We start from the raw sequence: 23597 nt of genomic DNA, 5'->3' as shown, positions 1-23597 counted from the left end.
TCAGAGGCGCTTCAGCCTGTTCTAGTAATTTTATTTCTATGGGTCACACAGAGGTCACACACAGTTCCCGCAGGGTTAAGACTAGGACATGACTTAGACCAGTAGACCAGTGTTAGCAAAACCCTCTTCATGGAGAGCTCAGATAAAATCACATTTTATTCATCACATGCTTTGTAAACAACAGGTGCAGACTAACAATGAAATATTTACCTACTGCATATGCAGGTTTTTGCTCCAGCCCTGTTCTGTCTAATCAGGAGTTAGAGGTAGGGAGGAGGTTAGGACACAGTTAGCAGTCCATTTTCCCTCTTTATATCCCAGCAGCAGCCGGGCCAGGTGCTTGGAGTGCCGGTAGGGAGTGATTGCTCACAGGTAGGAGTGATTATCTAGCTGAGATGCTGATTGGGAGTAGCCTCCTGACCAGGCAGGGTTTTACCATTTGTGTCTGAATACTTTTCCTTTGTATGTCTTTTTTTATTTATTTAAATATTTTTTTATACTATTATCTTTGTCACTATTTGAACCTAATAACCTGCTTGGGCTGGCCGACTACAGAGTCCCGACTGAACTCTCCCTGGACCCTGGTGAGTAGGCTATGCTGTCTCCACTAGGGACAAAGACATACAACACCCTGTTCGCTTACCTCGACTCAAAGGTTACAGACTTGTTAGTATGTCCTAGCTTCCCTTGATTGGCCAGAGTTTATATGCACTTAGAAAATAAGATGCTATCAAGAACTTAAAATGGTTCTTCAGCTCTCCCCATAGGATAACCCTTTGAAAACCCTTTTTGGTTCCAGGTATAACCCTTTTGGTTTCATGCATAACCCTTTTGGTTCCAGGTATAACCCTTTTGGTTATAGGTATTATCCTTTTGGTTCCAGGCATAACCCTTCTGGTTCCAGGTAGAACCCTTTTGGGTTCGATAAAGAACTCTTTCACAGAACTTTCTACATAGGGGCCCAAAAGGGTTCGATCTGAAACCAAAAAGGGTTTTTCAAAAGTTTCTCCTATGGGTACAGCTGAATAACCCTTTTGGAACCCTTTTTTCTAAGAGAGTAGGTTTGCTAACCAGTTTTGTAACATGGTAAATGGAGAAACAAAAGTCAAATTGTAAACAATTAAATTAACAGGCATAACTCACAATTCACACAGCAAAGTAATCTCCATTCCCGTTAACCTGTTTGGCCGAGAGTGGCCACATCCCCTCCCTTAAATTACTGGTCTATAGAAATACATAAATATAGGCCTAAATGCAATACGGGACACTTAAGCGCTCCAAAAGTGAGAGCATTTACAGCATTACTGGATGGCGTAAATTGTCTTTCTTCCTCCTCCATCTGTATGTCAGTCTGACAGTGGTAGGTTACTCACCACCCCTTTTAACCCCTTTAAGGTAATTTGTGTACTTAGTATTCACAGATATCCAAGGGGGATTTCTTTGTCCTTCATCAACTTCTAGCCCTCACTAAATCAGATGAGATTCAGTTTTGTAACTAGACTTACATGTGGTAGCGCTGCCTCGGAGGGCCTCGCTAGCTGAGCTGGCGTAGATGGCGAACACGGCCACCTGGTACTCAGTCAGGGAGAGGAGGTAGTTGAGCACCACTGTGTCCACTGTGCCCTGCACTACCTTCTCCTCGGGCTGGCCCCCGCTGGCAGGGTAGTACACCACCCGGTACTTCTCCACCGTCCCTGGGGCGTGGGTCCACGACACCCGGAAACTCCTGGCTGTCACCTCTGAGGTCACCAGGCCTCTGGGAGAGGTCATGGTGACTTCTGGGCCTCTGTCGCCTGAGAGAATGTAGGGTGGGTGAAGAAAGAGAAAGGGTGAGAGGATGGATTTGTTTGCTTTCATCTGGATTTTTCCGAAATGGCTGAAGTGACACATTTCAAACACTGTTTGTTTGTAAAAAGGGATACTATATGACTATAATGTCTATGATGCTCACCTGTGATGTAACCAGACCTGGGTTCAAATACTGTTCCAAATATCTCAATTACTTTCACATACATTCGAAGTAGGTATTCAGATAGATTTTTGTTGAAAAGACAAGTATATTTTAATGTATTTGAAAATAAACTTACATTTACATGACATTTAAGTCATTTAGCAGACGCTCTTATCCAGAGCGACTTACAAATTGGTGCATTCACCTTATGACATCCAGTGGAACAGCCACTTTACCATAGTGCATCTAAATCTTTTAAGGGAGGGGGGGGTGAGAAGGATTACTTTATCCTATCCTAGGTATTCCTTAAAGAGGTGGGGTTTCAGGTGTCTCCGGAAGGTGGTGATTGACTCCGCTGTCCTGGCGTCGTGAGGGAGTGTGTTCCACCATTGGGGAGCCAGAGCAGCGAACAGTTTTGACTGGGCTGAGTGGGAACTGTACTTCCTCAGTGGTAGGGAGGCGAGCAGGCCAGAGGTGGATGAACGCAGTGCCCTTGTTTGGGTGTAGGGCCTGATCAGAGCCTGGAGGTACTGAGGTGCCGTTCCCCTCACAGCTCCGTAGGCAAGCACCATGGTCTTGTAGCGGATGTGAGCTTCAACTGGAAGCCAGTGGAGAGAGCGGAGGAGCGGGGTGACAAAAACTTGAAAAGTATTTGAAAATACTCAAATATACTGCCATGCATTTAACCCAGGTATTTGAAAATAGTATTTGAAATAAGTATTTGAAAATACTGTCAAATATATTTTGGTAGACTATTTGGTTTTTACAAATAACCATTCAATTAATGACTCAAATAGAAGTACTTGTTTTGGGTTGTGCATTTGAAAATACTCATAACCACAGATTTTAAATAGCAGATACTGAAATACACATGTACTTGAACCCAGGTCTGGATTTAACCTTCTCAATTCTCTTTTCTGAATCTACTACTCTTCTTGAATCGGACTCACCTTTGATGGCCTTGTCGAGCTGTTCGACCCGGTCACAGACGGTCCTGGTCAGACGCTCCACGATAGAGCTCATGACGCTGAAGTCGGCCACGTTGTAGACATGCGTCTCCTCTGGAGGTGAGCCGATGGCCTTCAGCTCTTTCTCATCGGCGTTCTTCACACCTTTGCAGAGAAAGAGGTAGAGAGCGTGAAGGAGGAAAAGGGGGAGAGAGAGAGAGCGCGTGAGAGAGAGATACCGACATTAAGAGAGGGAAAGATGATCAGGATGAGTAGAATGAGACATCTCTAGATTTCATATCATTACACTGAGCATGTGTCAGAACACGTGGCTTCACACTCAAACCAGTTTTCATAAATATAAATGTTAAAGGTGAAAGATTGTCCTCCATCCGTCAAGAAAAGTGCATCTGCATTCAAGCTATCCCTTTAACTACAGAAATATATGAGCATTTAGAGAGAACTAAGATGAGGCTTTGTCTCATACCAATGGCAAACAGCTCTATTCCCGCCTCTCTCAGACTCTGAGCCGGGGGTCTGACATCGTCTTGAGACTTCCCATCTGTGATCAGGATTCCAATTTTGGGAACGCCGGCCCTGGATCCGGACTCAGGTTTATAACTGTTCTCCAGGATGTACGTCAATGCAAGACCTAGATAGAAGAATATCAGCATACTGTCTAACTCCTGCATACACAGCGGTTCTTGAGGAGTGTCACATACAGTATTAGCATCTTTGTTAAGATTATTGGGTTACCTGTCTAAATCTCAAAATGTCATGGAAAACAGATGAATCATGTTATCGGGACATCTAATACAATGTGGTAGAATAAAATAATGAACGTAATTTGTGCCAGGTGGGTAATGTGTATTATGTGGAGTTCAGTAGTATTACAGAGTACAGAGGACGAAAGGATTATTTTCTAGTACCCGTCAATGTGTTCCCTCCTTTGTAAGGCAGGTTCTTCACAGCGTCGATGACTGCTTCTTTGGTGGTGAAAGTGTTCAGGTGCCACTCCATCCTGGGGTCACCACTGTACTGGGCCAGACCTGTGAACAGGGTAACACTATGAGCTTCTCTCAACACACATTCACACTCCATTATTGTACTGACGATAATCATTTATTACCCAGATGAAACACAGCAACACGACAACACAGAAACTACAGTACCTGTGACTCCAGTGGGTGGAATAGACAGGATATGGCCATGGCCATATGGCTAATTGGCTATCACCATCTAATCATGAGCACTTTAGCAATACTGCTTTCTCATAATTATAATGATGATGGCAATGATAGGGAAAAAACATCACCGATGATGATGATGATGATAAAGAAACCAGTAGAATAGATGACAGATTGTTTCCTCACCTATCCGTGTCTTGTCAAACTCCACATGGAAGGCGCTAACCAGATTCTCCAGGAACATGCGGACCAGACGGAAGTTTATCCGTCCGATACTCCATGATCCGTCCACCAGGATCACAATATCTGCAATGGCCGGGGTCTTACACATGAACTGCTCTGTAAAGGAAAGAAATACAGACCAAATCTGTTAATACCAACATACTAATGACAAAGCATTAAAACATTAACCTAGATAAAACACAAGAATGCACAACACACCACTACTGTAGCATAAAGGGGAAAGTAAGGTCACTGAAGAGAGTAACTTATCAAATACAGGTAAACTGAATCAAAGAATTAAAATGTTATCATGATTTTTCTAAATTCATTTTTCATTATTTGAAGTGCAGCTTAGGTCCAAAGCATTTGTTTATTCAGTTCAAACCATTTTCCCACAAAATTCCCTGAAGGACAATTTAGAGTATAATTGATGCTAAATTATTCTAGTGCTTACGAATACACCCAGTCAATGAAAGAAAATATGCCTTAATTAGGTGACATTTTATTTCAACACTTTGCTACATAGCCTTTCACATAATAATATATCTCATTATGCCTCCTCTCACAATCTGTGCCAATCCATTTAAGTAGAGACAGGCCTGTCATTAGAGCACAAACAGACATGACAGCAATGCGCTATTATCCTGATCCAACACACTCAGTGTGAGGGAAAAGCATTGACCCAGAACTCTTTGTGTGGATTCAGAAGGTTTCTGCAGGATATGCACAAACCTGCATTGAATATGCTTATGTATCTTAAGTTCAGGAAAAAACTCTTGACTTTCACAGTTCAGAAAACTGTCAGGCTTTCAGTCTTACGCAATAAATAATATACCCGGAATCAAGATTATTATTTTTGTTGTACAGTATATTTCTCCTATACAAACTGATGTGTGTGTGTGTGTGTGAAAATTGTGAAATTGTGTGACCAGCAAAGACACAAATAAGAAAAGGGCAGCAGTTTATTGATTAAAAGCAAAATACTGTAAAAGTGATCCAACATTCCATAACCCTTTATCGTGGATTACAATGATTGATTTCAGATTCTGAATGGTATAGTGCCTTCAGAAAGTATTCACACCCCTTGACTTTTTCCACATTGTTACAGCCTGAATTTGAAAATGTATTAAATGTAGATGTATTTTGTCACTGGCCTACAAACAACACCCCATCATTTCAAAGTGTATTTATGTTTTTCACTTTTTTTTATTACAGATTTGATTAGAAACGAAAAGCTTGAATGTCTTGAGTCAATAAGTATTCAACGCCTTTGTTATATCAAGCCTAAACAAGGTCAGGAGTAAATACGTGCTTAACAAGTCACATAATAAGTTCCACGGACTCACTCTGTGTGCAATAATAGTGTTTAACATGATTTTTTTAATGACTACCTCATCTCTGTACCCCACACATTCAATTATCTGTAAGGTCCCTCAGTCGAGCAGTGGATTTGAACCACAAAGACCAGGGAGGTTTCCAATGCCTCGCAAAGAAAGGCACCTATTGGTAGATGGGTAAAACATTTACAAAAGCAGACATTGAATATCTCTTTGAGCATGGTGAAGTTATTATTTACACATTGGATGGTGTATCATAACACCCAGTCACTACAAAGATACAGGCGTCATTACTAACTAAGTTACCGGAAATGAAGGAAACAGCTCATTGATTTCACCATGAGGCCAATGGTGACTTTAAAATAGTTAGTTTAATGGCAGTGATAGGGGAAAAAAAGGATGGATCAACAACAGAATAGTTACTCTACAAAACTAACCTAATTGACAGTGAAAAGAAAGAAGCCTTATACGGAATAAAAATATTCCAAAACATGCATCCTGTTTGTAACAAGGGACTAAAGTAATACTGAAAAGAATGTGTCAAGGCAATTAACTTTTTGTCCTGAATATAAAGTGTTATGGGGTAAATCCAATACAACACATTACTGAGTACCACTCTGCATATTTCAAGTATAGTGAAGGCTGCGTCATGTTATGGGTATGCTTGTAATCGTTAAGGACTGGGGAGTTTTTCAGGATAAAAAATAAATGTAATGGAGCTAAGCACCGGCAAAATCATAGAGGAAAACCTGGTTCAGTCTACTTTCCACCAGACACTGGGAGATTAATTTACCTTTCAGCAGGTCCATAACCTAAAACACATGGCCAAATATACACTAGAGTTTTTACCAAGAAGACAATGAATGTGGCCGAGTTACTGTTTTGACTTAAATCTACTTGAAAATCTATGGCAAGACCTAAAAGTGGTTGTCTAGCAATGATTAACAACCAATTTGACAGAGCTTGACAATTTGGGTAAATAATAATGGGCAAATGCTACACAATCCAGGTGTGGAAAGCTCTAATGCCGTGTTCACATTGGCAGTTTGAAGTGACTCAAATCCTATTTATTTGCATATCTAATTAGAATCTGTTACTTTTCCTGCAGTCTGAATAGCCAGAAAGCACATGGAATCTGATATATCAGGCCACATTTCAAACCACCCATGAAGCTCAGGTACAAATCTGATTCCTGGCCATCTGATTATTTGCCATCAAGTGTTTTTTAGACTGTTATTTGGCATATCTTGTTGCTTACTAGCTAGGCTACTCTGTTGACAGTTAGAAAAGAACATGTGGTAGCTACCTAGCTTGTTAATTTTTACAAACAAATCAGTGAATGTGCTAGAAAGCTAAATAGTTAACTAGGGTTAGGGTTAGGGTTAGGGTTAGTTGGAAAGTTGGATCCTCTTATCCTTTTGAGGCTTTAAAAGTGGCCTTTTCTCCCCAATTTTCCATCTTGTCTCATCGCTGCAACTCCCCAACGGGCTCGACGAAGTCATGCATCCTCCAAAACATGAACCACCTAACTGCGCTCCTTAACACCCGCCAGCACCAATGTGCCGGAGGAAACACCGTTCAACTGGCGACAGGAGTCAGCCCGCCACAAGGAGTCACTAGAGCGAGATGAGCCAAGTAAAGCCCCACCAGCCTAACCCGGACCACGCTGGGCCAATTGTGCGCCGTCCTATGGGACTGCGGGCCACGGCCCGGTTGTGGCACAGCCCGGGAATGAACCCAGGTCTGTAGTAATGCCTCTAGCAGTGTGATGCAGTGTCTTAGACCGCTGGGCCACTCAGGAAGCCCCGCTGCATAACTTCTGAGTGACAGGAAGCATGAGCACCACCACCAATCAACCTACACCACTGTACACCCCCCCGTTACTATGACAACTAGCATAGCCTTGTCAGCAAATGACTGCTGTCTGAACACACACAAATCCAATTTGGTCACTTGTAACTTGCTGTTTGGACAGCCAGTAGTCCAAAACAGATTTGAAAAACAAAACTGATTTGAGCATTAAGGCCTGAACAAGGCTTTAAAGACTCACTGCTGTAAACGCTGCCAAAGGTGATCCTACAAAGTTTTGACTCAGGGGTGTGAATACTTATCTAAGTGAGACCTTTCTGTATTTCATTTTCAATAAATGTGCAAAAATAAAATCACTTTGTCATTATGGGGTATTGTTAGTAGATGGGTGAGAAAAATATATTTAATCAATTTTTAATTCAGGCTGTAACACATCAAAATGTGGAATAAGTCAAGTGGTATGAATACTTTCTGAAGGCACTGTATATGCCACTTTTCCCATAGAGCATTCCATGCACACAGCTGCAGTGGTACACAGATTCAGTCTCAGAGTTCGGTGAACAGACATCTTCTGGAAGTGTTGCTCATTATCTCTGGGGAGAGAGAACGTACAGAACATCAAGGCAATGTAGAGATCATCATTTAAATATGGTTACAATCAAAAAGGTGTTTCAGTTATCAAATCCATTCCAAAACATACACAAATGAAACAGTTGTACATACTTTTTTCATTGGAAAAGAGAGAATATAATATAATATAAAAATATTATCCCCCAGATAAAATGACTGCTTTACCAGGCTGGAACATGTTACGAAACCAAGAGTGGTCTACCTACCACTGACTGAGTGGTCTACCTACAGGTCTGGGTGGTCTACCTACCACTGAGTGGTCTACCTACAAGTCTGGGTGGTCTACTTACAAGTCTGTACAATCCTGGAGTTTCAGTTTCCAGATTATACCAGAAAACCAATCAATATCTCATCATAATAGACCTTAGTAAAGGAAGTAAAACGTCAAATAACTTTACAGTATAAAGTGCTTTGTGTGTCAACCTCATAAAATAACCTCCCAAAATTGAATTCTGTTTTCTGAACATTCAATTGGAGGGAACAATTTTGGACTGAGTGAAAGAGCATTGTCTGAGTGCCTTTAATAGCAGGGCAACAAACATAGCCAGGTGGATAGATAGGGGGGAGAGCGAGAGAGAAGGATACTGAAAAGTAGAGAGTTGGATAGTAAGAATGGAGAAAGGGGCGAGGGAGAGATTATTTTAGAACATAGCTATTAGTGGAGAACCTCAGGCACTTGTGGCTCTGACGGGTCACAGTGTCAACAGTCAAGGCCAAGGCGGGGTCAGGGTTAAGGCGACTGCGGTAACGCCTAGGGGAAGAGGGAGCCAAGAGTTCCCATTTCTCCATGTCAAAGCTGGTCCATGCACCTTTCTCTCATCCCATCCAGATTTATAATGTGTGTAATTTACACACAGAGGAGAGAAGACACCATAACCTCAAGCTAAGGGCCTAACATTCCTCTTCAAAGACATAAAAGGGCAAAATAGTTGTGTGCAGAAGCCAGTTGCAGATTCCACACGTGTGTGTCCACTAGGCAGGTATCCCCAAAGGTCTACTCATTCATCTACAGTATGAACAAATTGCAGCGTTAAAGTGATGGATTAGTGAAAGCTACTTATGACAAAAGTGACACGTGCACACATACGCACACACACATTTATTCCTATAAATAATCAAGTAAGAAGAATATAAAATCCTGTCACATATACCATGAATGTATGCAACTACAACTACTGCAACAACTCCAAACGAACTACTGTAGCTCCCTCTGACAATAATAGATGTGATCAGCCAGTGGAGCTCAACACCAACCCTCCCCCATACCCCAGTAGCAAATCAAACCCTAATCATCTCATAGGGTTGACATTATTCACAGGAGATGTCTTCGAGGAGCTCCACCATACAGGAGAATAATTCAATCATGCAGACCATACCATCATGAGGAATCTCCATGCTTCCCTCCCACAGGCATCTCACAGACAAGAGGCAATAAATACAAGCCTCAAAATAGCCAAGCTAGTTGTCTCTTAATTCTATACTAGTATATGGAATATTGGAATATGTGGCTGAAATATGTAAGGGTTTAGATATGGGCAGTGCCTTATTAATAGTGATGGGATGGTGTATGCATTCATTATTCCCTAGGGGGTCGAGGTGGATTTTCCCTCACGCATTTCTATAAACAATGCAGGTATAGGCTAATTTCTTTCGATTATTAATTTTAAAAATAATCAACTTAAAATCTACTTCAGCCTCTGCCTGATAAAGGTTGTTGTGACAGAAAAATCACCTTGTTCAAAGCCTTTTGTCCAATAAAATCCAAAATGTGTCTACAGAATGTATGGCCTTCTGTCTGCATATTTCCACCATACCTCATCATACCATAAGCCTATTTGTGAAGATGTTAAGCTGAGAGGCCATACGGCCACACTCCCAGTGAGTGATGGGACTACAGCGACTGGGGCAGAGTGGAACAGGTAAAACCTCACCTCTGGGTATTGGCTTTGTGATTGTGAGGCGATGCAACATATGGAGAAAGGGCCACGCTGTCGATCGAGCGAAGATTAACAAGTAACATCTGTCAGCATCATCTGGCAGAGAACAAACAATGAACAGACAATGTGACATCGTTCAGACGTTGTCGTGGGAACCCGGGGGAAATTACTGTAAGCCAGATGCATCCTGCGAATATTCAAATGCACTTGTCGCTAGAAACAGTTAACAACAGACGGGAAGTGTTGGGTGATGTGACAGCACCTGTGTGCTTGTGTTTAAGAGTGAGAATGTGTGTGTGTGTGTGTGTGTGTGTGTGTGTGTGTGTGTGTGTGTGTGTGTGTGTGTGTGTGTGTGTGTGTGTGTGTGTGTGTGTGTGTGTGTGTGTGTGTGTGTGTGTGTGAGAGAGAGAGACCTCTCAGAAAGTGTAATGAATGATGAATGATGCTGGTCAACAGAGGCCAATTCCTCCAGACCATATGGACGTAATCACATGGGATCTTCTCTCTGGCGGGGGTTAACTAGGTGCCTTTAGACTGGTGCCTGCCTACCCGCCTGAGAGCATCTGTCACCTGTCACATTCCTATCCCCTCCAAATGACTCTGTTTCAATGTCAAGTTACATTGATGGAGCTTTTGCTCCATGATTCATAACTCAGTAAAGCCTGCACTTACATTAATGGAATCCCAGACTCTCTCTGGCTAGGCTACAGCCCTCTTTTGCTCACTTTCAATTTGGCTATATGAACAGTGCATCCGTCTGCGATGAGGCATGCTTTGTTGATTCATCATGGTTTTGTAGCATGGGGAAATTAAATTGCGTTGAGTTGTTTATTTTTTGCTGATTTTGTACATAATAAATGCTGTAAGTTTGCAGTGGTATGCAATGTATCCATCAGCTAGAGCGGGGATGGGCAACTGGAGGCCCGCGGCTCCCCTTTTGTAAGTCCGCGGATCAATAGTAGAATACACAAGGTGCAATTTTGAAAATTGGTTGTGCATCAGCAGTTTTTCTCTTGTTATGTCAGTCACTGACAGTCACTCAAATAGCCCAACAAAATTTAGCTTAGAGCCCCCAAAAGGCTACGGCCGACTCTGACTGCATGTGTGGGTTTGGATGTGGGTACGCAGCCCCGCGATCCACTGCGGCCCCTCAAGATGAGTTCAGAATTTTTTGTGGCCTCCAACCCCATCAATGTTGGCCATTCCTGATCTAGAGCCATATAGAGTAAACAGGTTCCTTTCACAACAAGCTGACTGACCGAGCCAGCCAGGTATTTTTTTGGCCATGAAACTGTTATAAAACATATCATAACACCATCCTATGAATGACACAATGCCTGTCTCAATAGGAAGTAGTATACCTAGTATCCCTATCTCACTCATCATTTTTTGACTGATCGCTGTCATTTCCGGTTACAACTTGCAGACTTGTTTACGTGCTGCTGTGTGTTTTGTTGCTAACCTTACTTTGCTACCAGACAACTTTACGGTTTTACTTTTTAATTAACATTTATATTTTTTGTTTTCCCCTCACTCAACTTTTTATCATTCAACTTTTTCACTCCGGACGCTTTATCTGGACATGGTTCGTCAGGACCTCCAACAGCCGAAGCTAAGTAGTAACATTAACATGATGCCTTCTAATTGCAATCGCTGTACTCATAATATACAGGAGAACGGTAGCCTTATGGCTAGGATAGCTGAGCTGCAAGCCCTGCCAGCTTAGTGGAGTCTGCCACAAGCACAGTCAGTGTAGTCAGCTCAGCTATCCCCATTGAGACCGTGTCTGTGCCTCAACCTAGGTTGGGCAAAACTAAACATGGCAGTGTTCGCCTTAGCAATCTCACTAGAATAAAGACCTCCTCCATTCCTGACATTATTGAAAGAGATTGTGATACCTCCATCACAATTTAGGGCTACTTAATGTTAGATCCCTCACTTCCAAGGCAGTTATAGTCAATGAACTAATCACTGATCATAATCTTGATGTGATTGGCCTGACTGAAACATGGCTTAAGCCTGATGAATCTACTGTGTTAAATGAGGCCTCACCTCCTGGTTACACTAGTGACCATATCCCCTGCGCATCCCACAAATGTCGTAACATTTATGATAGCAAATTTCAATTTACAAAAAAACAACAACGTTTTCATCTTTTGAGCTTCTTGTCATGAAATCTATGCAGCCTACTCAATCACTTTTTAAAGCTACTTTTTAAAGGCCTCCTGGGCATATACAGCATATACAGCAGAGTTCCCTGAATTCCTATCGGACCTTGTAGTCATAGCAGATAATATTCTAATTTTTGGTGACTTTAATATTCACATGGAAAATTCCACAGACCCACTCCAAAAGGCTTTCGGAGCCATCATCGACTCAGTGGGTTTTGTCTAACATGTCTCCGGACCGACTCACTGCCACAGTCATACTCTGGACCTAGTTTTGTCCAATGGAATAAATGTTGTGGATCTTAATGTTTTTCCTCATAATCCTGGACTATCGGACAACCATTTTATTACGTTTGCAATCGCAACAAATAATCTGCTCAGACCCCAACCAAGGAGCATCAAAAGTCGTGCTATAAATTCACAGACAACACAAAGATTCCTTGATGCCCTTCCAGACGCCCTCGGCCTACCCAAGGACGTCAGAGGACAAAAATCAGTTAACCACCTAACTGGGGAACTCAATTTAACATTGCGCAATACCCTAGATGCAGTTGCACTCCTAAAAACATTTGTCATAAGAAACTAGCTCCTGGTATAGAGAAAATACCCGAGCTCTGAAGCAAGCTTCCAGAAAATTGGAACGGAAATGGCGCCACACCATACTGGAAGTCTTCCGACTAGCTTGGAAAGACAGTACCGTGCAGTATCGAAGAGCCCTCATTGCTGCTCGATCATCCTATTTAAGAACAATCCAAAATTTATTTTTGATACTGTCGCAAAGCTAACTAAAAAGCAGCATTCCCCAAGAGAGGATGGCTTTCACTTCAGCTGTAATAAATTCAAGAACTTCTTTGAAGAAAATATCATGATCATTAGAAAGCAAATTACGGACTCCTCTTTAAATCTGCATATTCCTCAAAAGCTCAGTTGTCCTGAGTCTGCACAACTCAGCCAGGACCTAGGATCAAGGGAGACATTCAAGTGTTTTAGTACTATATCTCTTGACACAATGATGAAAATAATCATGGCCTCTAAACCTTCAAGCTGCATACTGGACCCTATTCCAACTAATCTACTGAAAAGAGCTGCTTCCTGTGCTTGGCCCTATGTTGAAAATAATAAACGGCTCTCTATCCACCGGATGTGTACCAAACTCACTAAAAGTGGCAGTAATAAAGCCTCTCTTGAAAAAGCCCAACCTTGACCCAGAAAATATAAAAAACTATCAGCCTATATCGAATCTCCCATTCCTCTCAAAATTTTTTGAAAAAGCTGTTGCGCAGCAACTCACTTCAATTCTGAAGTCAAACAATGTATACGAAATGCTTCAGTCTGGTTTTAGATCCCATCATAGCACTGAGACTGCACTTGCGAAGGTGGTAAATTACCTTTTAATGGCGTCAGACCGAGGCTCTGCATCTGTCCTCCTTCTCCTAGACCTTAGTGCTGCTTTTGATACCATCGATCACCACATTCTTTTGAAGAGATTGGAAACCCAAATTGATCTACACGTTCAAGTTCTGGCCTGGTTTAGATCTTATCTGTCGGAAAGATATCAGTTTGTCTCTGTGAATAGTTTGTCCTCTGACAAATCAACTGTAAATTTCGGTGTTCCTCAAGATTCCGTTTTAGGACCACTATTGTTTTCACTGTATATTTGACCTCTTGGGGATGTCATTCGAAAATAAAATGTTAACTTTCACAGCTATGCGGATGACACACGGCTGTACATTTCAATGAAACATGGTGAAGCCCCAAAATTTCCCTCGCTGGAAGCCTGTGTTTCAGACATAAGGAAGTGGATGGCTGCAAATGTTCTACTTTTAAACTCGGACAAAACAGAGATGCTTGTTCCAGATCCCAAGAAACAATGAGATCTTCTGTTAAATCTGACAATTAATCTTGATGGTTGTACAGTCGTCTCAAATAAAACTGTGAAGGATCTCTCTTTTGACGAACATATCAAGACTGTTTCAAGGACAGCTTTTTTCCATTTACGTAACATTGAAATAATCAGAAATTGTCCGTCCAAAAAAATGCAGAAGAATTATTCCATGCTTTTGTTACTTCTAGGTTAGATTACTGCAATGCTCTACTTTCCGACAACCTGGATAAAGCACTAAATAAACCGCAGTTAGTGCTAAATACGGCTGCTAGAATCTTGACTAGAACCAAAAAATGTGATCATATTACTCCAGTGCTAGCCTCCCAACACTGGCTTCCTGTTAAGGCAAGGGCTGATTTCAAGGTTTTACTGCTAACCTACAAAGCAGTACATGGGCTTGCTCCTAACTATCTCTCGGATTTGGTCCTGCCGTACATACCTACACGCGCGCTACGGTCACAAGACACAGGCCTCCTAATTGTCCCTAGAATTTCTAAACAAACAGCTGGAGGCAGGGCTTTCTCCTATAGAGCTCCATTTTTTATGGAATGGTCTGCCTACCCATGTGAGAGACGCAGACTCGGTCTCAACCTTTAAGTCTTCATTGAAGACTCATCTCTTCAGTAGGTTCTTATGATTGAGTGTAGACTGGCCCAGGAGTGTGAAGGTGAATGGAAAGTCACTGGAGCAACGAACCGCCCTTGCTGTCTCTGCCTGGCCGGTTCCCCTCTGTCCACTGGGATTCTCTGCCTCTAACCCTATTACAGGGGCTGAGTCACTAGCTTACTGGTTCTCTTCCATGCCGTCCCTAGGAGGGGTGTGTCACTTGAGTGGGATGAGTCACTGACTTGGTCTTCCTGTCTGGGTTGGCGCCCCCCCTTGGGTTGTGCTGTGGCTGAGATCTTTGTGGGCTATACTCGGCCTTGTCTCAGGATGGTAAGTTGGTGGTTGAAGATATCCCTCTAGTGGTGTGGGGGCTGTGCTTTGGCAAAGTGGGTGGGGTTATATCCTGCTTGTTTGGCCCTGTCCGGGGGTATCATCGGATGGGGCCACAGTGTCACCTGACCCCTCCTGTCTCAGCCTCCAGTAGTAGTAGGGCTAGGGGCAGTCTGTTATATCTGGAGTATTTCTCCTGTGTTATCCGGTGTCCTGTGTGAATTTAAGTATGCTCTCTCTAATTCTCTCTTTATCTCTTTCTTTCTCTCTCTCGGAGGACCTGAGCCCTAGGGCCCTGCCTCAGGACTACTTGGCATGATGACTCCTTGTTGTCCCCAGTCCACCTGGCCGTGCTGCTGCTCCAGTTTCAACTGTTCTGCCTGCGGCTATGGAACCCTGACCTGTAGTTTTTCCTAGCCACCGTGCTTCTACACCTGCATTGCTTGCTGTTTGGGGTTTTAGGCTGGGTTTCTGTACAGCACTTTGATATATCAGCTGATGTAAGAAGGGCTACATAAATACATTTGAGTTGATTGAGTGTCCAGCATAAAAGTTCCAATGCTCCATTTGTCCATCAAATTATTTTCACTTCACAGTTTTCCTGCAAGTCTTAAATGGACAGCATTAAGGCTGAATATAAAAGGTACAAAAACAGCCTGTTACCAAACAAATTAATTAGTTTGATTAGTGCCTTTGACACCGAACAGAGAAGTCCAACAGTTTGTACTAGTTCAGCCTTCAAAACCATGTCTGTGACTGTGCCCATGGTTACAGAGATACTGTAGCTATATTATTTTACCTTGGGTTGTTCTTATGTCTTATGAAAACACTGTGTTTTCCAGACAGCCAAGAGAATTAGGAAAGTAATCCATGCCTGTTAGTACTGAATTAGTGCAAACTGTCACATTTTTATCCACTACTGCACAGATATTCAATCACATCTTAACCAACAGAAAGGCAAGATAACGATCTCCTCCTTCACTAAACATGGCCTCAAACGATACCACTACCATTACATCTTCTGTCCACATCTCTTAGCTGTTATTCATGAGACTAGAGAGAACCTCTCTGTCCTCTAAGCAGCCCTGTCTGTAGGCTACTGGAGACCACTAAAAGTCTTTCATGCTTAAAATATAACCTGTGGTTCCTGGGGGCGACACTACAGCTCGTTAGGGTCCCCTGATGAGTGGGGGACATCAGGAGCAAGCTGTGATCTCATTATCTCGCCGGCCTCTCCGGATACGGTCCAATTGCCTCCGTGTGAACAAATGACCGTGTAATTAAAGTTAAACAAATGGGACATGTCATCGCAGCGTAATAATGTCTGGTTGTACCACTTCCCCAACCACCTGCTAGTTAAGGGACATTGAGGAGGCGTAATATTTCCCTTGACCCCAACGCGACAGGGCAGATAAGGTAATGCTAACTTGAGCAGGTAGCAGGAACTAAAAGCAGTCTAGCTGAAAGGTAAAGGATATGGTCTGGTACTGATTGCGGTTATCGGTTCAGATATACTGGTAACTGCTTATGCTGCTGCATATAGAATATACCTAAAAGCTGGCATTGGAAGCACAAACTGGAATGAAATTAAGAGGTTAAGTAATGCCTATGATAATGTTACGGCACTGTAATATACCACACAGCACACGCCCATAACCGTCTATTTCTCTTGAGCCAAACGGGGCTGAAAATAAATTTGTCATACATAAGCTACGCCATTTTATGCTTTAACTGACTGACACCAATCATTTTTCTGCTCAATAATGTGTCAATGAACCCCGAGCCCCTGCACAACATAAGCGCTGCTATGGTGACGCATGAGTCATCTGGCCTTAATCACTTGTATATGTCCCTTATGACACCACCGCCACGCCGGAAGTGGCCCCAGAAGTTTGGCCCCAGAATATTCAATTAGGGCATCAATATCAGAGTCTAGTATCCTTCCTGGGACCAGTTCAGAGAGTATATACATGGAGCTAAGTGCTAGGTTGTGTGGGACTGAGGTGTCTGCCAGGCCTTGGGCACACCTGTATGCCCTCTGGCATCCCTGCACACCCAGACAGGCAGGCAAGCAGGCAGGGAGCTACAGGGGGTTTACTTACCAAGGCTGGAGACATCCTTGAACGGGCCCCACGATAACATAGCAACGGTATTCTGCAAGTGTGGGCAAGGAGATAGCTGCCTGTGTCAATTGTCTACATGCAATGGATAGAGCGAGGGAGAGTGCAGAGGGAGGGAGAAAGAGAAAAAGGAGAGAAACAGCGAGGAGGAATAAATGAGAGCTTGAGAGGAAAAGAAAGAGGAGGAAAAGAGAGAAAGAAGATGGAGTGAGGGAGAAACCAAAGCAGCATCATTATATCTTGAGTTAGTTTCCCCCTTCTGTCTTTTACCCATAGGCATTTTAAGAGACGGCAGGTGATCGACCGCAGATCTCAAAGCACCACAGGGATCCTTACACCACATTCCATAATTGCAAAGCCTTCCCTCAACTACTTTTTGACACCTCGGCCAAATCATAGCTCTTTATGCCAGAAACACAGACGAGGTCCAGGTCGCCATGAGACACACACACCACAGGAGTTTTATAAACACTGTTACGCTCTTTGTCTGAAAACAAACTCCTAAATCTCCCACTAATAGCCTGTTTCAGCCCACCAACAGCTCTTACAAAATCCCTGTTTTTTTTTTAAATAACGCTGAATACAGGCAAGTTGCAATAATGTGGCAGAATTTTTTTTTCTTGCAGACAACTCTGTTCAGACACTTTGAGATCAATCCGTTGCAAAGAATCAATACTTATTCCCTTACATCTCTTTTATCTGTTTGAACGAGTGTTAAAACACCTCTGCAACTATTGCATACATAACATCTGTAAGGGTAAAGGTTATTTCATTTGGGGCTGAATCCTCCTATTCAGTATTAGCCCTGAGACATAGCTGTAGACTCCTATGACACTACAGCTTTCTATCAGGGTTAATGCACTATTTATTTGATGTAATGTATGTGTATATTCTACTGTTGTTTCTTCTCTGAAAATTGTATAGACATCTACAACCATGTTTGGTGGTTCGTGATGACTGTTGGTAAACTTAGTCATTCCTGTTTTTAGATCCTGGGCGATCATTTGTCATGACAGATTTATAACAACGTCATGCTCATTTTAAAAGGAAAATAGTTAAGGTTTACCTTGGTTTTGTGCAACACAGCAATCACAAATAGATCATTGCTCCAAAATGCTTTGAAATGTACTGTGCTTATTTTTAATTGACCATTTTCCAACCCTGAACTTTCCTTCAAAGTCTACTTGAAATGAAGCACATTGCAGTTGTTTCTCCAAAGAGCGAGTGGGAATGAGGATCACATTCAAGGCCTTTCTTCTTCAGAAAAGTTCAAACAGAAATATCAAGGGCAATGTTTTCTAATTGTCGCATCCACTCCCAATGACAAATGTACAGCAGTCCACTCCACCGCCAGGGATAGCCTCAGCACCAACCAAGAGGCCTCTGGAGCTCAAACTTACCTGTGTATCGTCAAGTGAATCTTCTCTATGCTGAGATCCTGGTTGAAATCCAGGTTTTGAATTGCGATTTGAAGACTGAGCCACAGCAATTTCCAGATTTCAGAGGTTGGTCACTCCTACCTTCCACCTTACCTTCAGATATCTCATTGTTCTCCTCAGTGACACTGGTGTCTTTCTGGTTTTTGGGTCGTACATTCTGGGGCTGTACGTTCTCATTGTCAGGCTCTGAAAGTTGGGCAGAAACAAACCAAACACATTTCCATTGACACATTATACTGTAGAATACATTTTGTCAAAGATGTAAGAACAATGGCAATCACACAGATCAACTATTTCCTTTGATAAAACAACCTCATGAAATCATAGAATAAGCTGTAAAAGTTAAAAGGCTCTTCTCACTCTTAAATGTTCCTTGAAGTGGCTTGCTCTCCTGAGCACCTTTCACAGCAGTGACCTTGACTGTGTACAACTTTCTGGGGTCAAAGTCTATGATCACTTTGGCTTCCTTTTTTGTCATCTCTAGTTCAGTCTCCTCTGCATCTGTAATTGGAAGAAAGTAACAAACAAGACCAAAACTTAGAAATTGGTTTCACTTGTGTTCTGATTTGTTTATTAAATGCATTCTATTGAAAATTAGTTTATCATAATAAAAAGAGTTAAAAAAACAAAAACATTTTCAATTAGACTTTTTTGAAATCTCCTTTTCAGGTTAAATGTCAGGAATGACAATGATGTTGACGTGCTGGTCGCAATGAAGGATACTACTGCTACGGGGGTATATTGGCAGTAAACGAACTAGTCAGCGGCTAAACGGCTGCTGCAGGACAAGTAAAGAGAGGCCTCCGCGCTCCAACACACCTGAATTATTTTAAGCAGTACCCACAGTACATGAAGAACCTCAGTTGTACTCACTCAACTGTCTCTCTCTTCAAAAAAAAACAGGAGAATGCACTCACAGTGTCGCCTACTGATTCAAAATCCATTTAGATCAATTGACACTGGCAGAGCATTGAAGCACTTAAGGTAATGTAGCTAAGTAGCTAAAATGTCCTATTTATGCATTGACCTTAGGTTTCGTCATTATTGTTCTGCATATCAGAACAGAACTACAGAATTACAATTATCATGACATTTAACACTCATATTTCAGTTCCTCCTTTATTACAATTATGGTACATCTGCTTTGCATGACCTGAAGGCAACACGTTGCAAATGGAAGTGAGTGGGCATGTTGTAGAAATGGGGGTGTCATACCTTGCCAGATCTTGTTTAAAGATGATTCAAAAAACTATGTAATGAGGGGGTGTGTCCATCATAGGTCATTCATAGGCATTATTGACCAATACTTCCGAATGTACCACAGCATACTTGAAAACCACTGATTGTTTTATATTTTTCAGCAAAATGTCTATGTTGATACAGCACACTCCGTATACATGATACATAATGCATCAGAAATGCACAGTGGTCACACTTACCTTACCCTGAATCTTATAACGGTCAAACCTGACGAAGATGGGAGTGTAAGGGCTCTATTTTCGGCTGGTGTTAAGCCAGTGCAATGTCAAAATCATGCTCATTGGCAATTTAGACCGGCGCTCTGCTATTTTCAAACACATGCGCCAGGATTGGTAATTTACCTTTCTTTATATGAGCTCTCTTGCGCTGAGGTGGGAGGGGTGGCAAAGTGTGTCCTTAAAAACGTACACCAAAATGCCAATTTCAGGCAGCGCTGGTGGGGATATTTAAGACCAACCAAAAGCTGGTCTTAGCAGTAACGACATGGATTTTGACAGCAGAAACGCAGCCTATCCTTCCGTGATGTACAGAGCCCATATGCGCAAATATGCACATGGAACAAGAGAGGTGTTCTTTTTGTGTCCCTAAACCTCAACCTCATTTCCTTTCATTTGATTAAAATCCAAGCATTGCTTCCCCTCCTCTCAATGAAGGCTGTTTTTATTTGTCCTGCCCAATGCATTCAGTAAGTACCCAAGACAATTGATTAAGGGTTTGGCCCGTGAGACCGCTTTGAAATACATCTTAATCACCAAAGCTGTATTAAAAGATCATATTTGGGAGCAGTAAAAATGTGAGCGGATATCCCCTTTTTATTTATATTTCTTATCCTGGCCATGCATTAGCCAAGGAGACTATCGATAAAGGGTTTCTAAAATAATGGTCTACTACGGCTATAATTCTGGTTGTGAAAATAGCAAAAATATGTCTGACACACCCCTAAACCTATAGAGCTACTGCCAGTGCTAAGATTTACCATTACATTGGGTTTGTTAAAATAGAGCCCTAAGTGTTGGAGAAGGGAGTAAGAGTTATTACCCACAATCCAGTGCTGCATTCAATTCCACCCCAATCATGATGATTTGTGTATGTCTGCGGGTGTCACCCTCTGTCAAAGCAAGTCTTCTTCAACGAACAAAGGCTCACTGACTAGCCTCTCTCAGGAGCTCCCATTTCAACCCACACGTAATATAAAAACTCTGACTGACTCCGCAATTGGAATGCCATTCTGAGCAATGACAAACACTGAACTGCAGGGGTGGAGAGAAAGAGAGAAGAGGGAAATCAGACCTGGTTTCAAATAGCATTAGTTTTCTTTAAAATACTAAAATACTTCAGCTGCGCTAGATTGAGCTTGCCTGGTGCAAAGGAACCAACGGAATAGCCCCAAAAGGGCAAGACTCGCCACCCGTACTCCAGGTAGGCTCGATCAAAAGCTCATAGCATTTAAAAAGACAAACAAATACTATTTGAACCCAGGTCTGGAAGAAAAGGTTGAAATATCCTCCATTCTGCAGCTGGCATGAAGAGAAGTTCACCAGAGGAAGCCAGCTTGGTGGGGAAATGTGCTCGTTCAGCAGGGTGCCAGGGGTGGGATGAGATTGTGTCCCATGCCCCGGCTGGCCTCAGGCAGTTTAGATACAGCTGCTTCTGCTCTGCTCACTGAGTCTTATCTGACGCTTACTCCATTATCTTGATCAACACCAACTCAAGGCCAGGCAAGCCACTGAAGCTACAGCTTCAAGTAAGGACAAAGTAAAAGCCATGGTAGAATGTCATGGAGTCTATCTATATATTGAGAATGGGCCATTTATTAATATGTTTCCTTAAGAACAACTTGAGAAGTGAAATGGTAGGCTGTACTACACAGTGAGTCACCTAATAGGTGTATCAATCATAGTGATTATTAGAGATTACAAAATCGATGTTTGGGGTTAATTTCTCATCGTGACTATAAAATACAGGAAAATCACACACTCTGTAGTACTCCTATTTCTTTACTGCAAGTGCACGCCAAAAACATTGGCTCTCTCACTGCAATAAGAAAATGGGTGTACAAAAGTGTGTGCCACTCTCCTCTTTTCTTCATGATTTATTACCCATCAGTCTGTGTGTTCTTCAACTCCTACTCCAACTATCATGACTATAGTCAAACCTCCAGAAGACATTCATGTCATAGGAGATGAGTAATAACCCATCTGATGTTTAGTTGATATGTAATTATGTTTTCTACACGGCAAGTATAAAGCTGTTGTGAAACACGCAACATAAGTTAGACAGCCTCCTTCAGGGCCGAATCGTAACTTGATCGTTCGTTCTCATTGCTGGACCTTACCTGACTGTGTGCTATAAATAAATTTGTAGCTTTCAAATTCTCCTTTCGGTTCTTTCCATGACACATGCAGCTGGGTTGCGCTCAGGACTTTGAAACGAAGTCTTCGTGGGGTGGCAACTAGACAAAAAAAGACACGAAACACAGTTTTACAATAACTGACTAACTCAAGAAGCGTTTGTATATAGTATTCAAAAGTAATATTGAATGCATGGTTAATGACACCAAGACAGTGGTTGGAGTTCAATAAGGCGTAAAAACCAAAGTTTTTTGAAAAAACAATATCCAAATTCAGTAATTAGCAGAGTGTGAAGGGTTTGGGGATTTTTTTGCCAATGGAAATGCATGAAACTCGAGATTCCCCAGTTAAAAGTGATTATGAAACAGTTAGATTGAACTCCAGCCAGTGTTTGGCGAGGTAACAGGCACTCTCCATCTGTGTTTGAACAGTCCTAAAAGATTGAATCTTGGCCAATTAAAAAGATACAGATTCAAAGAGTACCACAGATGTCACAAAAAAGCAAAGTCACATTCTCTCCCTTCCTTTGCCATTGATAGCTCTCATATCTCTTTTGGCGGGGGGTCTTTTGTGAAGCACTTATCTCAACACCAAAGTACCATCCCCGATCTCATCATGATTGCATTTCACCGGAGCAGTCGAATTGAGATTGTATTACAAAGAGTGTGCTCTTTACTTTGAGGCCTTTTCAGAGTAGAATGTGCCTTTTTTTTTCAATTGCAGCAGCAACAAATTGAAAGGCACTGGAATAGCATTTAATCCTGTCTTCAAGAAGATATCTATCTGCAAGTAGAGCGATATACCACTTTCACCACTTCCTCTTGGGTCAACATCCCATCAGCTCTGCACATCAGGCAGTAATAGGCATTACCAAATCCCAAACAAAAACAAACAAACACCCAAAAAAAACATTCCCCATCCAATTTGGTAACAACAGAAAAGACTGCAAACAGTCACACAAACTTGTCTTGTTTGTGTCCTCATTAAGAGCAGGCAAGATATATTTTGCCAATGTATCCTTTAAATACCTTCAGACATTAATGTAGGTATGGAAACAATACAATCAAGCGCATAGAAAGGGGTAACTCATCAGAAGGTAAAGAGCCCGAAGATGGTGCATGCAAATGATAATACTGTACCGAGCTCACCAACCTGAAAATGGGGGGTGGGTATTCAGCAGGGCTTAACTCTCTGGAAAAAGATACCTCTTCTATGAAGAATGTCGCTTCCCCGAGTGAGAGAATTAGAAATTGTGTTGTTTGTGTGTGTGTTTTTTTTTTACCTTCAGAGACTTGTTGCATTCATTTGCACATTTCCAAAACAAACTAGTAGCACAACATCTCCAAGACAAAATACTTGCCTGTGTGAAGATAGGGTTAAGTTCTTATATATATTTTTCATAGCTGTCTTTTGCAAAC

General features: G+C 42.0%; 1 protein-coding gene and 1 long non-coding RNA gene across 9 annotated transcripts in view; both read right to left on the bottom strand.

The window, feature by feature from the left end:
- The window catches only part of LOC118398157 (collagen alpha-1(XIV) chain-like), a 100834-nt gene that overhangs the window by 71966 nt on the left and 5271 nt on the right, over nucleotides 1-23597 (bottom strand). For 7 of the 8 annotated variants that reach the window (XM_052470421.1, XM_052470417.1, XM_052470419.1 and 4 more), the window contains exons 3-10: nucleotides 22164-22280; nucleotides 18929-19069; nucleotides 18662-18754; nucleotides 4272-4424; nucleotides 3828-3947; nucleotides 3386-3550; nucleotides 2902-3063; nucleotides 1506-1793 (exon numbers count right to left, since the gene is read on the bottom strand). In XM_052470421.1, the coding sequence (XP_052326381.1) occupies nucleotides 1506-1793; nucleotides 2902-3063; nucleotides 3386-3550; nucleotides 3828-3947; nucleotides 4272-4424; nucleotides 18662-18754; nucleotides 18929-19069; nucleotides 22164-22280 (1239 nt within the window). The remainder of the gene's footprint in view (nucleotides 1-1505; nucleotides 1794-2901; nucleotides 3064-3385; nucleotides 3551-3827; nucleotides 3948-4271; nucleotides 4425-18661; nucleotides 18755-18928; nucleotides 19070-22163; nucleotides 22281-23597) is intronic. The other variant, XM_052470422.1, reaches the window with a different exon arrangement.
- Nucleotides 5256-17679, bottom strand: LOC127909379 (uncharacterized). The gene is made up of 2 exons (XR_008070980.1): nucleotides 17112-17679; nucleotides 5256-8046 (listed from the first exon to the last, which is right to left on the bottom strand). It is a non-coding gene; the product is annotated as an uncharacterized LOC127909379 (long non-coding RNA).

Source organism: Oncorhynchus keta, chromosome 19 (assembly GCF_023373465.1).
Source record: "Oncorhynchus keta strain PuntledgeMale-10-30-2019 chromosome 19, Oket_V2, whole genome shotgun sequence".
Taxonomy (NCBI): domain Eukaryota; kingdom Metazoa; phylum Chordata; class Actinopteri; order Salmoniformes; family Salmonidae; genus Oncorhynchus; species Oncorhynchus keta.
The sequence above is the reverse complement of the archived record's forward strand: the minus strand, read 5'-3'. Positions and strand labels throughout refer to the sequence as shown.